Source organism: Durio zibethinus, chromosome 22 (assembly GCF_047325235.1).
Source record: "Durio zibethinus cultivar Kanyao isolate XHJ-2024 chromosome 22, ASM4732523v1, whole genome shotgun sequence".
Lineage (NCBI taxonomy): Eukaryota > Viridiplantae > Streptophyta > Magnoliopsida > Malvales > Malvaceae > Durio > Durio zibethinus.
Window position 1 is genome coordinate 2,463,336 of NC_143183.1, and position 18,181 is coordinate 2,481,516.

Consider the following 18,181-nt stretch of genomic DNA (forward strand, 5'->3'; position numbering starts at 1 on the left):
GATAGTGTCAATGATGTGTTCATCACTCGAGACTTTGGAAAATTCGATAGTAACAGACATGTTGAAGCTTGAATCTAGGCTTGGAAGACCTTGTTACGGGAAATTTCTCAATCTCTCTGATTATTTGGTTTTCATCTATAGTTTGGTGTAAATTTTGATCAACTCACTTCGAGGAACGTTCTTTTCAAGAACATTCACACTTCATTTGGGATTACTTCTGTCTTGTAAATTCTTATTCCTTGAAATGCCCAAATTTTGTAATAATTCAACTGTTAATTTACAATTGGTAATTACAATCACAATCAAATTAAGTCTCCACGTATATAGAACATAGCATTATAGCTAGAACATCTTGTATAAGAAACAATAAACAAACAGAATAACCATCTTATAACTTGAGAAAATACAACATAAATGTAGATCAAAACCAGACATGAACTAAAAAGGATTCAAGGTCCTTGCCATTGGAGACATTGCCGCATTGGCACACACATCCTTTCTTCATTTATAGAGTCTTCAACTCGACAAAGAAGCACAGCAACGTAACCAGCTAAGACAAAGGAAAAACATGACATTAACATTCTTCTGCAAACTGAAGGGTACTCCTATTCTAAGGACATCCAACATCAAATGGCTAAAACTGGAAATCTCAACTTGAAAGTCTGGTGTTTGAATCTTGCAACTGTAGGAGCATGATCATGAAATAGGAAAGAGCTATGTCCTTAGACGAAGGCCTGCTGAATCTCCTTATGTATGAAAAAAGCTTGAAGGGCGTTAGTCATGCAAGAGAATGTTCTGAGAGGGAACACATAATTACATGCCATTTCGCACATTGTCTCACCTATAACATGAGCCAACTAACTAAGCTAGAAAATTCCAGTGCTGTGCATTGAATGCCAGCTTAAATTACCTTCAATGTAACAAAAAGGATATGGTCTGATTAGACTAATATCCTCTCTTGATTCACACACTCATATGAAACTGAGAAACTTTCTCAAATCATCTTTAGTAGTGTTATTTGAATCCTGTTGGTCCCACCAATCTTTTGTGCACTGAATTATTCTCAGTTTGGATGCATTTTTAATTGTAAGTGGTAAATTTCTCATCTTCATGCATGCCTTAATCAATATTGTCTCCAAAGAGGGCCATTGTAAAGAGACATGAGAAATGAAGCATAGTTCTGGCAAGTCACGGAGCTGCAAAATTTTCAACTTGGGAAGGGTGTGGGATTCGACTATATTTCGATCTTCAATAATCTCTTTCATGATGCAGCAGTCCTCCACCTGCAGCTTTTGTAACTGAGAGAGTCGAATGATCATCCCATGTGGAAAAAGCATTCTAATGCTATGGCATCCTTTTAATGTGAGAGTTGTGAGGCCACAGAGGCTTTTAGATTCTATTGATCCTTGCCAGATATCCTTCAATTTTGGTAGATTGTATATGTGTAGGCTTTTCAAGCATTCAAATTCAACACCTGTGCTGTCATTGACTTGGAAACTGCCTCTGTCTATGATGCTCTCCATCTCATTACATTCCTCAATGATACATGCTTCCAAACCTTGTAAGTAATCAGAACGGAAGACGGATAAACTGGTAGCAGTTTGGTGACCAATCAGTTCAAAAGCTTTTGCTTGCCTTAGTACCTGTGAAATAGAATCAGGAAATCCGTCTCCCTCAGAAAACCTCAGGTGCTTTTCTGCTGAGCATTCAAAGACTCTAAATTCAGATGCAGAACTGTTTCTCTGACAACCAACAACGATGCTGAATGATCTGAAGTTATTGCCAGCTGAAGGTGTATCATTTCCTTTCCATGATTTGCTATTCTGGATGAAAGCTTTGAAAGACTCCATCTCAGGGAAGAAGAAATAAAGAGTTGTTAACTCTTCCAACTCAGAAATTTCATGAGCAATTTCAGTTGCATTTTGATATCTGCTGCTACTATGGCTCACACCAATGCTCAGTTCTTCTAACTTAGAAAGCCTTGCAATCACATTAGAAGGAATCATCGGCTTCATTTCTTCAACATGGTTGTGGTTACCAACATGTTCTGTGAAAGAAACTCTCAAGCATTTTAGATTAGCCAATTGTCCAATCTCAATGGGCAAACTATAGAGACCGGTGTGACGTATATCAAGGATTTCGAGGTTCTGGAGATCTCCTATCTGAGAAGGAAGCTGTACTAACTGACTACAGTAGTTAAAAAAGAGCCCTTTCAGATTTATTAAGCTGCAGATAGATGATGGAAGTGCAGTGATTCTTGTTTGATACAAGTTCAGAACTTGAAGACCACACATATAGCCAAAGAATTCCCTCGGAAATTCAGTCAAGCTACTGTCCTGTAGTAACAATGTTAAGATCCCACAACATTGGGGTCTTCTTGGTAGAGTGGATAGGCAAGTCCGAAAGAGTGAGACTCTCCTTGCACGTTCCCACTCTTCCAGTATAATGTTTTCATCCTCGGTAACAAAAACATGTGAATTCTCTTTGAGATTTGCAATCCTTAATGCCACCCGTTGAAAATACTCATACATCTTGAAATGCCCCCACTTTCTTCCCTTTTCAAGTAAGGACTTTCTCACAAATTCATCTAATATGGCATGCCCCCTGTCACGTGTCCTTGGAAGCTTTCTTAGGCTTGAAAGGAACTGTTCTGCTCTCCAGCAATCAATTATATGATCTCGAAAAATTTCATAACCAGCAGGAAAAACAGCCCAATACAGCAAACAAGGCTTCATCTCTTCAGATAGTCTTTCATAGACAAGTTTGAAAGCCTTGTAAACTTCTTCCAGTTGTTCTTGCGGTTCCATAGTCGGGGATCTTAATTGGGACAACATATCCCGCCATATCGCAGGGTCATCCACCCTTGCCAATCTATTGCCTATTAACTTGATCATGTGCGGCATGCCACCACATTCATTGATAATGAGTTTTGCAACTGGCTTGATATCTGGATTACTCTTAAGATGAGAACCAACCACTTTCCAAAAAAAGTTTTCTGCATCCTCATTGGATAACCTCTGCACATTCATCTCTTCATCTGTGTCACCACAGATATTGTTGTTTTTGTATCTGCATGCAAACACCACCTTTCCATGCTCATGTTCATCATGAATACCAGCTTCTCTAAGATTAATCTCTGAGAAGACGTCATCAAGATCAAGAAACAGCACATAGCTCTTGTCCTTTAGCTCTTTAGATATCATGTTTGCCCTTTGGTTAGCCCCATAGTTGCAATCCACTCTCGTGTCTAAACGCTTCCAAATTTCATCTTGAATGTCTCTTATTCCGCCTTCTTTTGTTAAAGTCACCCAAAAGATAATGTCAAATTTACCAGATGCACCCACCGTGTTATGCAAAATTTCCATTATCGTAGTCTTTCCCACTCCTGGAGGTCCCCAAATGCAGATTCTTTTCAATTGCTCATCCTCTAGCCACTCAACCAGTGTTTCTACACACGAATCAAATGATGGCACGTCACTTTTTTTCCGAGCATGCTTCTCTATAACAGGAATAGGTGGTGCTGGTGGCTTCTCATGCATTTTAGTTATTTGGGCTAGCTGATTCCTCAGCTCAACTACCGCTGCTGTCTTCTTTACAATACGCTTGCCTAGCTTCAGCAAACCAGGAAATGGACATAGTCCACACAAGTATGTGCTGGTATTTTTGTACTCAACCTTTAGTCTTTCAATCTCCTGTCTCATTTTGTCCACCTCATTGAGCCAGGTTTCACATCTGTTTGTCTTTTCTTTTGTCAATTTGTTCCTATCCAGCGTTATTTTAACATCTTCATCTTCATTACGCAGATATAATTCCTCCTTCTCAAGCTTGGCCATATTCTCTTTTATTTTCTTCACATAGCCATATTTGAGCTTCAAACAGTTAAATATACCCTTTCCACCTTCCACTGCCGGTGTAACCAGTGAACCAGCCGCTTGGCCAGCTGCTTGCACTGCCAGTGTTTCCATCCTGCCAATCTCTTTTTGAAAAAGTAAATCAGTATAAGTGAAATCATGCTTTAGTCTCGAGCAATAACCATATATAGTATCATATTTTTCTTGATCTTAAGCTCACAAATTGGTAGTTGCAATTGGATATCATAGCAAAAACGTGATCTAAAACAGTACTATTCTACCCATTGAGGTATCGACCATTGTTAAACAGGAGTAACAAACAAATCATTGTTAATTTAATTGATTGCTTTCAAGATTGGACATGAATTACTGCCACCAATGGCTACTTTTTTTCCCTTCTGCTAAGAGTCAACCCTGCCTCTTTGTTACCAGAGTCAACGTTTCCTATCACTCAATAATCAGAATCGACTTGAAATGGAAAAACTTGTCAAAATTTCAACATCTTCTCAAGTATGAACTGATTACATGCAATTTACACAGAAGTTTTCGAGTTTTTCAACTTTCAACAGAACCCATCCAAAAATAACCCAAAAGATCATGAATTCCAAGAAACATCTGAGCTACACACATGAAAGAGATACTTAAACAAATTAAAAAAAACAAAACAAAGAGAAAGACATGACATTGTAGTTGTTTGAAGCAACACAACACAGTTCAGACAAGAAAAGAAAAAGTGGGCATACCTGTAAATCGAGTTTGTTTAGTTCAGTTGTGTTCTGTCTGGGAACTGGGTTGGGTGGTCTTTTTCTGGTTCCTGGCTGGGGCGTTCCTGTTTGAGGTTTCTATCTGTCTTCCTGGAAGTTGACCTGAGGCAGGTCAGGCTAGGCCAGCCAGCCAGTTTCAAGCTCAGAATCTCAAAGAAGTCAGTCAATAATGTGCCAGCCAGCCCAAATCATTATACGGTAGAGGGACCCACTCATCCCTGTCGCCTCCTTCTATCTTATTTTCATTGCCTTTTTTTTAGCATTTATTTATTTATTTTTCCCAGCTTGCCTCGGTCCAATAATTGCTCCATTTTCCGTACTTTTATTTTTTATTTAAAAAAAAACAGAAAGACTATTTTCCGAAGTTGAAAAGTAAAAACAAATGTTTTTTTTTTTTTTAAATACGGTGCATTTAAGGATAACTTTTTCTGTTTTACCAAATTATTAATGCTAGAAATGTTTTAAGACATTTTTTTGAAATTGTTTTAAAGACTGTTAAGTGGCAACAAAAAGTTTTCTTTTCTGTTTAGTAAAATCCAATGAAGCTGAGGAACTTGGCCTAATTGGAAACCTGCCCATGAAAGCAAAAGCAACTCATCAAAAGGAAAAATGAATCATAAGAATTTATCCAATGAACCAGCCTCCTTTTTCTTCTTTTGATGGCCTGCAATATTTTCTACACCATGTCATTTATAGCAAGAAATTGAATAGTATGTGTCACCTATGAAATTTTAGCATAGTTCAGAACCACAGGTTTGGTCCATTGGCTCGTGTTTTATGGCTCCTTCTGGATTTCAGGGGTTTTCCCCCATTAACCAGAGCCAAAAAGGAAAAGAAATGCAGTATTCAACTCCTTCCATCTTCCAAAAGTGAAAGAAAATAAAAAAGTAAAGATAAAAAGATGGAGCAGATCATGCAACCATTTCATGGTAGGTAAGGGCATCAATTGTTAGAGGGTGGGGAGATACAGATCCAGGATTCAATGTCCTCACCACCTTGCATCCTGACCATTGTACCAAATAAAAAAAAAAAAAAACAATAAATAATAAGGGCATACACAACAAGAAGATCAAATTAATAATTTTCCTTGTTGGCTGGTAATCAGGGAATCTGGAGATTGTTACCTGAAAACATCAAGGATCCTGCCATTTCTTAAATATGTTGCAAGAACCAACTGAACTAAACCGGATTCTTAATTGCTTATTAGTATACTTCAAAATTTTGATTACTGGTATAAACTAGATAGACAAAATTCCTTAAGTCTTATGATTAACAATTATACTGTACACTTCTCAGAAGACAAATTACTTAAACTCCCTCGTCCAACTCAAAATAATCATTTTTGACATAGCGTCCACTAGCACTTTTTGTACGTGTTACACGCCATACCTTTAGGACTCCATCAAGACTACCTGTGCAGATTGTGCAACCATCTTCAGCCTCCTCCCCTGAATGTCCCAAAAATGCGGTAACACATCTGATAGGTCCTCTGTGGCCTACCAAAACTGCTAGACAAACATGTTGACCATCTTGTTCCCTACTCCAAACCCTGCTAGATGAATCAGCTGAACCACTAATCACATAATTGGACACACTGGCTAAGCACATTACTGCATGAGTGTGACCTTGGAGGGCGCCACCGTATTGCAATTGGCCTGACAACCAACCCTTAAGCCAGTAATGTACATAGCCATCGGTACACCCTCCGTATAACACTCCCCCATCTGCAGTTAGAGTTAAAGTTTTAACAGGTGAGCATTTGGCTGGTAAGGTTACCATGAGCGAATGTGGCCATTCCCCTCTACAAAAATTTCGACGCCAAACTCTGATTGTGGCATCATCAGAGGCAGTGTATAGTATTCCATCGTCAGCCACAACGATAGCATTTATTGGTTCTGAATGTGCAGGGATGTTCTCGATGCATTTGAGGTCTGATATTCTCCACACTTTCACTGTTTTATCAACAGATGCTGAGTATAGAATGTTATCTGATATGTTGACTGCTAGTGATGTTATTGGCCCCATATGCCTCATCTGTAAAAAAGAAGAAAAATATTCATTTCAAGAGCTGACACAGTAATTCTCATGCAAATGAAATTTCCTTATTTATGAACCCAACAAAAAATGGGAAAATTCTGATGAAAGCAGTATATGAGCTACTCCTCACTGAGACAAAGCTTTAATATTTCCAACCAGACCTCTGTTCGCATTTATATAGTGAGAGAATAAAAATAATGTCTGTTTCTTCCGTCTAAATAAGAGGTTGGTGTGCTACCCTAAGATTTGAACTATGACTACCCCTTCATCTGCTATTACACATTGAAATGCCTAATCCAATAGTATTTGCTGTAACTTAACCAAAAATTTTCAGAGATTGGTGCAATTATGGTCATAAAGAATATTACCAATATCAATAGACATAATATATTCTATGTCAAAGGTGTGAAGAAATATCCCTTTTCTCCTTATATTTTTCTTTACTGAGCCATTGTCATAGTAGGATCCATTTGTCAGTCCCAAACCTAAAGTTCTTTTTTTCTTTGCCCACTTCAATGCTTCAACAATATCCACCTTATTAAATGTTATGCCTTCACATTACGTGTAAGATAGACAAAAAGAAAATATAGATTGGAATATTCAGTGCACTAGACTCCAAATTCCATGAATAAAACTTATGTTTGAGACGCAAGTCTGATATGCTGAAATTAACTTAGTTAGATAGTAGTTGAGATTAATTGAATCTACAGGGGACTCTCTGTTTTCCTCTCCCACCAACCGCTATGATTGCCATTTCCTTCATTTTCGGCCATATTTCATCAAGCAAAGTTACCCCCACAACAATACTAATTATAATTGCTAAAACAAATAAGACCATCAATGCATACAACAAATTAAGTCATAACTAGCACATTACCATCTTATCTTTTCCGGAAATATAGTTCCGGACATAGCCTCCGGTCCTCGGGATCGTTGCCAACTTGACATGCTTCAACGTCCCATCCCAGGTTCTTTGCCACACCCGAATCTTGGTATCACCGTAGGCTGCAAAAAGTCTTTCATGGGACACAGCGATTGCAACAACCGTGCATGCTTTAGTCTTTAGTACTCCGCACTCGGCAAACTCAGGCAACTTCCATATACGTATGAAGTTCGTATCAGAGCCAGTGTAAATGATCCCATTTGAGATGGCTATGGATAAAATCTGACCATCTTTTTTAAGGACTGAAGAGAGGCATTTATAGGAAGCGTCAAGGCTGATGGTGTGGTTAGAAGGATTGGGGTTGAAAGTGCGGAGAGGTGAGGATAGAGGAGAAGTGTGGTGTGTAGGAGTGCTGTAACGAGGTGGGGAGCAACGGAAGCCAGCAAAGGAAGTTTCTTTAGTGGAGATGCTTCTCAAGAAGCATTGAGCTGTACTTTCTCTTATTGCAAAAGAGTGGTTTGGAGGTGAGTTTGAAGGGTCTAATGAGGCCATCTTTTTGTGATGAGTTGTTTCTCTTATTGCAAAGGATAAGCAATTTGGAGGTGAGTTGGGTGAGTCCTCTGAGGCCATTTCTCTCTCTCTCTCTTTCTCCAATGCAATGAAATTGAAAGCGCTTGTAAATTATTTCTGTTTTGTGGACCTTGTGGTTACGGTGGTTCTCTACCTTTATAAATGCAAAGAAAAGATAGGTAGGAAAATATATTACTCGGAGTGATTTCATGGTGTGAAAGGTCATCCAATCTGCTGCAAAAACAAGTACTGAAAAAAGTACTAGTAATGTGTGGTCATGGTCATGTATAAATTCTTACATATATCAGCGAGTATTGGTATTAATGTAATTTCATCTAAAATTTTTGGGAAACATTAACTCCTTTCTGGAGTATCTCAACTGACCCTCACCCTTCAAGCATTTAACATTATAAACTTCTCAATAAAACCTCTAGTTTTTCTCCAAGGGTAAATTTATTTTTTTTGCAAAACAATAAAGCTTTATTAAGAGAATAGGAAAACAAGAAGGGGATCGGCATGGAACAAAAAAGGCTGGATTAAGATCAACTGTGATGGAGCCTTTAGTAAAGAAAGTAGAGAAACTGGTATTGGAGTTATAGCTAGAGATAATAATGGATGCTAGTATTGGCAGAATAATTAATGGAGAATCAGCTATTCTGGTGGGAAGCAGAGGTTTTAAGGCAGGGAGTTCTTTTGGCAAAAGACTCATAAAGTAATTTTTGCAGCTGATTAAAAGGTGGTTATAAAAGAATTAGAAAATGAAAAGCAGTAGAGAATACAAGTGGAAGTTAATGTCAGTATTGAGGACATTGGGAAACTTAGACAGCAAATCAAATTCTCCATGTTTAGATTCATTTCAAGAACTGCTAATCAAGTAGCATATCTGATTATAGTCTTGAGTTTTCATTATTTATGGAGTTTGACATGCATTTGGGAGGGTGTTTGTGTTGTCCCAAAAGGAAGCTTTTAAGCTCTAAGAACTTTGTCTTTGCATGCATGACCAAAGTTGACATATGTTTTCAAAAGCTTAATGCTTAGAAGAGTTGGATGGGTTGCTGGTTGATGACTGAAGCAATCGAAAAGATCATTTCTGCAGAAGAGGTCACTTAATCTTGTTGTATTTCACTCAAAATTTTAAAACTTTAGTAACTACCTGAATTGGTTGATATTTGGGAAGATGCTCAGATTGGGATAAAAGTGTTAAAAGGCAAATTTTGGGTGAAAATGGAGAGGGATGAAAACATGAAAGACATTTTGCTATAACTGTTTTGATACCTTTCGACATAGCTATTCAGTTTATTAAAATAAGGTAAACTTCTAATCGTATATGATGAACACCTATACTTACAATATTTACCCTAACATAGGGGGTTGAAAGACAACTGCAAAACTCTCTTTCGAAAAATTGACACCAAAAACTTGACAGCTCTTATAACAGGGACTACCATAAACACTGTTGATCAAAGCCAAGTTGTCATATTTCAGCAGGTTGAACTCCCCAAGTTGCTGGAGCTGCAAAAACCATCAAACCATTAAGTGTTACGCTACAAATTAGATATATGATAAATGAAAATAAATCAGACAAATCAAGATGATTACTGATCAAGAACTGAACAAAATACATGGGAGTCTGCTTCGCAGATGTTGCATGTGCATTAGCCATAAAATACTATATGATGTTTGTCAAGCCAAACATGAGACTGGAACAATGTTCTAGATTTAAAAGGGGACTCCAAAAAGGATAAAAAAATAATGAGGAAATTAAACAGTGTGAAACTGAATTAATTACCCTTAGCAGATGGTTCATCCTGAGGTTTCATGGCTGGGAAGAGAAGAACCTCCTGCTTGAATAGCATGCAAGAGATTATGAGTGCCCAATAAAAAGTCAAGTACTTAATCTCATGGAGTATTTTTCCAAATAAACAATCTCATGTAGTATGTATGGGTGAGCGGATATACAAACACACTCACACACATACAAATGAGAGAGAGGGAACCTTGATATTCTGTGAATCTGTTAACAACATGGCTAGCCGATCGATACGCAATCCAAAACCAGCAGTTGGTGGCAATTCATACTCAAGTGCAGTACAGAATGTTTCATCCAAAGCCATTGCTTCATCATCACCTAATTGCCGATCTAATTAATGTTGCCATTACAGCACAACACTTGTAATAGTGTTTGATACCTTCAGTTGTTCAGCGAATCGTTGACGTTGTACAACAGGATCATTCAACTCAGTGTATGCATTGCAAAGCTGAGCAGTTAGGAAGTAGCAAAATTGCAAGCTTAAGTGAATAAGAGAGTAGGAAAATAACTAGATTCATGATGTTGAATAAACGTACTTCATGTTTGATAAAAAGTTCAAAACGCTCAGTCAGCCCAGGTTTTGACCTATGCCACTTTGCCAAAGGACTCATTATTTCAAGATGGTTGATGATGAAAGTAGGATTCACACACGTCTCTTCTAGACAATGACCCACAAGGTGCAATCAAAGAAAAAATTAGCATTCACGCAAAGGCCTGTATGTGCCCATGTGTAAACTCTTTGTTCCCCTAGCTCTCCTTGTTCCCAGCAATGGTTAGCATAGACACATTCTCTCCTCTTCTGATGGTTCACAACCCCAATAGACATCACCTAACATCACCACTCAGTCCAACTACACTTCCATACACAAGAACAAGCTAAAAACTGGTTCATGAATCAAATTATATGTATACATAATCGAACGTGAACAAACGAACCGGACGGGAACTGAGATTACAAGTAAATAATATATTCAGTATATAGCGTGTAAACCACATCAGAATCTAGCTGCCTAAGCAACCAGCCATACATCCAGTATGGCAACAAAAACACTCACGGAGCTAAAGTTACAATTCTTACTGTTCTATGTCTTATCATGGCTTGACTCAACCAGTAATACAATACCAAAAGTCCAACCAACGATAAAATAGAGATAAGAAAATATCACACCAATAGACACTCCAATGTGATCCCTTAAGCCAGTTTCTGTTTTCCGTACCATCCTGCTCAGTAAGCTGGCAAAAGTAAAGCACTTGAACCTGGAACTCCCTCGAAGAGGTCCCGCCAGATTACATAACGCTTATTACAAAACAAAAAGCCCCCAAAGTACCTTGCATCACACAACAAATATTCAAAGAGAAAGAGGAAAGACAGTAGACATTATCCAACAAACGTGCTGTTGTTTTGGGGTGGAGGGCATTCAGTCTCAAACTTTGCACATGCATCCACCAAATACTTGTTACATTCATCAATGGAAAAATCCTTGGGTATGTTGAGGTTAGCCATCTTCTCTAACTCCTCTACCATGTCAAGCCTCCTGTAAAAATTAGTGACAAATTTATTAGCAAAAGTCACTTCCAAGGCTGTTTTCGGTTTTGCTCACATCATGAGTAAAGGCGACCTACAAACCTGTAAGGCGGAGTGAAATCGATCTCAATTGGCTCATTATCAAGGCCATTTGCACGATTTTTAATTTTACAGCTGACTGTAAGTTCCTTGACCATCCCTGTTGCAGATTAATCAAGCCAGAAAAAAGGCAATAAATTCGGAAATGAGAAAATGAGAAGAAAATCAACAAACAGAAAGGTATCATTCAATGTCAAGCCATTTTTGTTACTTACCACACAACATTTTTCAGTGATATTCATCAAGTCATTATAGTCTGCAAAAGCCATATAGAACTCAGAGGAGGTGAATTCAGGATTGTGAGTCAAATCATTGCCTTCATTTCTAAATTGTTTTACAATTTTGATAAACACGATCCAGTCCACCAACTTAGGGGTATAAATGATACATTAGTACTCGCAAGTTACTCGGGTTCGATTCGAAGAAAACTCGAATTCGGTTCGATTATTATCGAGTCGAGCTCGAGCTCGAGTAGCTCGACTTATCGATCGAGCCGAATTCGAGTATTCTTATCTCTGACTCGAATAGCTCGCGAGCCTAATCGAGCTTTTATATTTAAATATATTTTTATTATTTTAATTAATAAAATATTTCGAGTCCGAGTTCGAATTCGAGCATAAATAATCGAACTCTTGTCAAATATACGAATCGAGCTTATTTTTACATATTAATCGAGCGAGCTCGAGTAGCTCGAATTCGATCACGAATCGAGCTCGAGCTGAAAAATAAAACTCGATCGAGCTCGAGCCGAGTATCGAGCCCCGAGTTGTGAGTCGAGCTCGAGCTCGAGCTTCTCACTACTCGGCTCGGCTCGGCTCGTTTACAGCCCTACACCAACTACTAGCTGCTCAAGACATAACTCTGGTGCAATACGCATGTGGTGCTTCCTGTTTAATTCTTTGTGATAGGTTACAAATGAACGGGCAGATGCACCTCCAGCAATCATGTGCAAAATGCGAGTTTCAACATAATGATGAAATTTTGACATTAATGAAACTGCCAAAAAAAGGAAGAAATATAAAGGAAAGTGATAACTTGATGCATTGAGCAGATGACTAACCCCCAAGAAATAAAGATTGTCAAGAAAATTCCTTACATAAGAAATGATCTTAGATCTGGTCGTCTTGAATATTTGACGAAGCTCCAGGTTTAACATCAAATCAAGATAGCGTTGGCGATATCGAGTTTCCTAGTATCGAAAATAAAAGCCAATGTAAACCCAACTGAATTCAGAGGACAGTGGCTTGACAATATAAGACAGATAGAATGACTTCCCCTGAGTTTCATCATACAGTTTTGGGTAATATTATCAAACAGGATGTACAAAAAAAAAAAAGAAAAGGCAAGAGGAAAAATACAATAACTAGCATATATGACAAGATCAGTTCCTAAATAACCATCCCATTCTTCATTTAACATAAACAATGTTACAAGTTTCTTGATGTAAGATTGAATTGATGTTTGCAGTTTACAAAAACCTCAAATAACATGCATTAGCTAGCATCTTAAGTAACGGATGCCAAAGACTGCTAAAGATTTGACATGGGAGACCAATAGAATTTCATATCCAGTAAAGTTTCTATGATTAGATATGAAATAGTACCTGATCCTTCAAAATATATGTTTCAGGATTCGTAGGACTTCCTGGGACCCATACATCAGTTTTCTGCAAAGAAATGAGAAAACATGGTTAATTTGTTATCATCAAAAGATCTTCAAAAAAAAATATCATTCATACCACATATTGGTTTACCTTCAAACTGGCAACAGGACTTGCTTTTTGCCTCGGCATCATATGGAGACAATGGGATAAAACTATGAACGACTTTGGAAAGATGCTCAACTCTCCTCTCTTAGTTTTGCCTAAAAGAAGCAAAGAACAAATTTTAAAAAAAAAAAGTGAAAAATAACGAGAATAGAAAGCTTCTAGAAAATTGTTCATTTTAAACCAAAAAAGAAGAACAACAAATAAAGAGAAAAACAAGGATTGTCATAGAGATAGGAGGAAAATTCCACACAATCTTTTGCAAAATGCTGCCAGAAATGTTAACTAATAACGTTCACTATAAATGAATTTAAACATGGAAACATCCTAAGAACTCATCAACCAAAAAGAATGAAGACTACCAGAATAGAAAGAAGGGCTATAATGTCATGAAGGGCAATCACAAGTCATACAAGTTTTACTATCAATTTGATAGAAATGTACTCTCTGCCTCCCATGCCAGCATACCTTTAAGTTAAATCTTTTAATATATATTTTAAAACCATATAAAGTATTTAATGATTATTTTTTGAAAGTTTAATCAATAATATATCTATGTGATCCACACATCCAAGATTACGTACTAGGAAAAGGCACATAACCAATTTGTCACGCCTCGAGACCAAAATGCAAAATGGTCATATTACTTTGAAGAAAACCTCAAAGTAATACGAAGCCTTCTTTCTTAACCATTGAATAACTCTCAAATATAAAAGGTTCTCATTAATTAACATAGCTAGATAACAAGTCTCCAAAGGTTCAAAGTTGAATATTATAACTAAAATAAACAATATTTCATAAAATCCTAATTTCTAAGTAGTTCTCCAATGCTCAATTCTTCTAGCTCTTCTCAAGCTAATCATACTTATCATTCATAACATCTGTAAAAGAAAAAAAAATAGGGAATGAGCAAATCACAGCTCAGTGAGTAAAGGTTCACACACCTTACCGGATCAAACAATATTTTTTTTATACGTACTATATAGATCATTCATAACATTTGTCAAATTATAATATCAAAACATTTCAAGATCATTGTTCTGTCAAATATTTCATAAATTCATAAATCAATGTCAAAATACGTCTTTACAAATCATTGCAAAATATACTATCATTCAAATATTGTAATTAAATTAAATCATGGATCAATCATTAAAATGATCATAAATCATTATTATCAATCGTTTATCATTAGCTATGGTCACTGCTATAACCCATGACATTAACTATATCGACAATTTCATCCTCATGATCATTGCTAACTATTATAATCCGCTAGCCAGGGCCTTACGCTAACTACTATAAACCGTTAGCAGGGCTATATGATCATATCTATGCTAACTATTATAACTCGTTAGTCAAGATCGTAAAACTAGTTCTGGTGTCGATGATCCCACTTTCCAGGGATGTAAAAACTTAGCCATCACAAAATCATTCTTTAAACATAAATCATTTTCTCATTTCATTCATAAGCATGATCCATCATTTATATAGAGAAACACAAAATAATCATATGTTTGATCGTATTTTCATATATAAAAAATAATGAAATAAAATATTCATTTATTTAGAAATATACATATATACATATATTCGAAAATAAGCAAAGTGTGTGAGATTCTACTTACTTCTTTTTGATTCTATCAATTAGGTTTTTCCCCAAAATAATTAATGACCTATTCAAGATCATTTCAACACATTAGAATTTAATCAACCATTCTTGAGACCATTTATACAAAATTCAACTAAGTTACACAAGGGTTAACTCAACTAATTAATATTGGCAGCTTGACCTCTTTTCATTAAAATAGTCATATCTCAATATATCTAAATTGGAATTAAGATCTCTTTAATGCGTTAGAAATTAGACTTGATAAGCTTTCTATTCATATATAACACATCTCATGATTCCTTGTGGATTAATTATGACAATTTTTTCAATCCATGTCATATGCTGCTGTCAGACAGTTTGTATACCTTCTAATAAAAATTACACATTTATTCATGGAAAACTCCAAATTCAATTCCACTTCTTTCATTGGACAGTAGACTCAATGACCTTTTTCAAACATGTATGGCTCAATACATAATTCCTTGTACAAAAATTAAGAAGAATTTCGTAATTCCTCACTGCTGCTGTTGCTACTAGGCAACCTGCACATCCTTAAGTAAAAATTAGGCAATTCTTTATAGAAAACTCAAATTCGACTTTTGTTTGTTTCATTAGAAAGTATATTCAACATGCTTTCCAACGATATATAACAATCATAGTAGTATTTAATCCTTTAATATTGAATATAACCTTAATCTCTTACTGCAAACACAATGTTTATATTAGGATTCATACGAAATAAAAATTTTCTTTACTATTCCCATCAAGTTTTTGTTTCAACAATAAATTCACATTATTAACTTTCTCAATCACTTAATTTGACTCTGATTAAAGCCTAAATCATTAGACAAAAAGGGATAATGGAAACCCTAAAATTTTAGGGTTTCTCGATTGTAATTTATACTTCAAGATTTAACAATTAATATTCCAAAATTGAAAGAGATTATTTACTCACCTCTGATAGACAATCCTTTTTGTAGATTTGTTCTTTCCCTTCACTTGGAATCCTTCAATTTATCTTTTTTATATAAAAGATAGAGGAGAAATAAGTTTGTATTTTTCTTTTCATTAATTGTCGATTAAAAACTGAATAAGTTAACCCTATTAATAAAAATCGGGTTATTTATTAATAGGTCCTCTACATTTTTCAATCTTTATTAAAGAGTTCCTCCACTTATAAAAATACTTAAAATAATCTTTTTTTTTTTTTTTTGGATATTACACAATCACTAACCTCAACTAGAATAAGTTCATGGGATTGCAAAATAATGTCTCCAAACTACTCAACTTGTATGAATTTAACACAATGATATGCAATTAGTGTATTCATATGCATACTACTGATAAATACGTACAGATTTGCAGTAGATTAAATATATGTGAATGCTTAGAAATAGGGTAGACAAATGAGTTATGATCACGTGAAATTAATTATTCAGGTCAAAAAGTTTATAGTTGTTCCATGCATACAAATGAGATGGTAAAATCTAAAACATCACCATAAAGCAGTGTAAATCTTCTTCACACAATATAGATTGCAAAAACATATTGCAAACCAACTATGTTTTAAAATGGCCTTCGCTTGAGTGGGGTCATAACAAAATCCAAAAGCAAACAATATATTGTAATAAAACACAAAGTACTCACCACATGCTCAAGCTGGACAATGCACCTAAAAATGTAGCTATTTGTTGCAATGAGTGGTATATTGAAATAAAATACATAAAATATTCACAATATGCTAAATTATTTAGCTGGATGATGCACCTAAAAATATAGCATTTTGTTGCAATGACTGTAAAATTTAGAGAAAATCTTAACATCAAGGATAAGTAAATTGTTTTTACCTCGAATTTCTCATAAAACTTCCCATAAAAAGGGGAAATTTGGAGAAAAAAATAAGAACATGCAAGTACTATGATAAAAAAATAGTTAGTACCTCGCATCAGCCATAACTTAGACTTTGGCACCATTACCATGCAAGTCATAAAATAACAGTTTTGAACTGGATGATCTTTTGCTCATAATTCGCCCTGGCATAAAAGAAACATGAATTGAAAAAGTCATTTCAAAAGTAAATAAATGAAAAGCAGGAATGCCTGATTTAAATGTTAAGAGATAAATCAGATTTGGAGTCTACGAGAACACATTAGAGAGTCTATATATATATGTTAGATATTATTTGATCTCAAAAGTTTAAGCTATTAGGTTTTTGAGTTCTTCATACATATATAAGACATCTCATTCAAATTTTCTAATGATGTGAAATTTTTTATTCACATGTGAACTTTATCCCAACAATCTCTTACGTTTACTTGTGAGTTCTAATCAAGTTTTACCTCGACTCTTCCATACGAGTAAGTCCTATCGACACCTCATTTGAACCAGGCAATCTCACATCTTTAGTGTGCTTTTGGATCAAGTTAGAGCACTCAATCTTACATCTAAGTTGTTTCAATCCTCCCTCAAGTTTTTACTTTAGGTTGACTCAACACGTTACTTACTTGGTTATTACATTTATGTCATATACTCACTGCATCCAAATTGAAGTTGAACCTTTAATATCGGCGTTCGAGAACATAAATGAACCTTTAATGCCGATGTTCAAATACATGAAATTGATGGATGAGATCAACTTCCGATTTGCCAACAATCTCTACCCCAGTAATACTACTGCGACTCAAACCCATTGAATCCGTCGTAACCTTTGACTCTGATACTACTTGTTGGAGAGATAAATTAGACTTGAGCCCATGAGAACACATCAGAGAGCCTATACATATATGTTGGACACCATTTAAATTCAAAAACTTAAGCTATTAAGTTTTTTAGTCCAAAAGCTTAAACTATTAAGTTCTTGGGTCCTTCATGCATATATAAGATATCTCATTCAAATTTTTTAATGATATGAAATTTTTTACTCGCATGTGAACTTTATCCCAACATTAAATATCAGCCAAAGATAACGTGACATCCTCAATATGCTACCCATTGCCTAAGCTTCCATATTTATCTATATATTCAGAGATAAACATCGCAGTGAAGAACTTAAGAGGATACGGATTTTTCCCTCTGCCTTCTTGGCTGTAAGAAATTTCAGCCTATTGTCAAGGAATTGCTGACAAGATGTGAAGAACTTAAGAGGATACATTACTATGGGTGTTATATTTTTTTTGGTGTTTCATAAGTTACATAATTTTTTTACTTTAATTTTAATCTGAAATAATAAAATAAATTTGTAAACTCAATCATGTAAAAGCGTTAC

At 35.8% G+C, this 18,181-nt stretch overlaps 2 protein-coding genes and 1 pseudogene across 3 annotated transcripts; all 3 read right to left on the reverse strand.

Moving 5' to 3' along the window:
• Window positions 1-369: 369 nt before the first annotated feature.
• On the reverse strand, window positions 370-4,776 carry LOC111307690 (disease resistance protein At4g27190-like). Of its 2 annotated transcripts, none has more exons than XM_022905802.2 (2): window positions 4,595-4,776; window positions 370-3,966 (listed from the first exon to the last, which is right to left on the reverse strand). In XM_022905802.2, the coding sequence occupies exon 2, from the start codon at window positions 3,963-3,965 to the stop codon at window positions 972-974; it is 2,994 nt and encodes a 997-aa protein (XP_022761537.1). In that variant the 5' UTR covers window position 3,966; window positions 4,595-4,776; the 3' UTR covers window positions 370-971. The 2 variants fall into 2 exon arrangements, with proteins under 2 accessions (XP_022761537.1, XP_022761536.1); XM_022905801.2 differs by having other exon boundaries at window positions 370-3,976.
• Window positions 4,777-5,801: 1,025 nt separating this feature from the next.
• Window positions 5,802-8,452, reverse strand: LOC111307693 (protein JINGUBANG-like). Its single transcript, XM_022905806.2, has 2 exons — window positions 7,530-8,452; window positions 5,802-6,649 (listed from the first exon to the last, which is right to left on the reverse strand). Exons 1-2 carry the CDS (start codon window positions 8,163-8,165, stop codon window positions 5,924-5,926), a joined length of 1,362 nt encoding a protein of 453 aa, XP_022761541.2. The 5' UTR covers window positions 8,166-8,452; the 3' UTR covers window positions 5,802-5,923.
• Window positions 8,453-9,071: 619 nt separating this feature from the next.
• On the reverse strand, window positions 9,072-13,655 carry LOC111306997 (lysine--tRNA ligase-like; annotated as a pseudogene).
• Window positions 13,656-18,181: the final 4,526 nt, after the last annotated feature.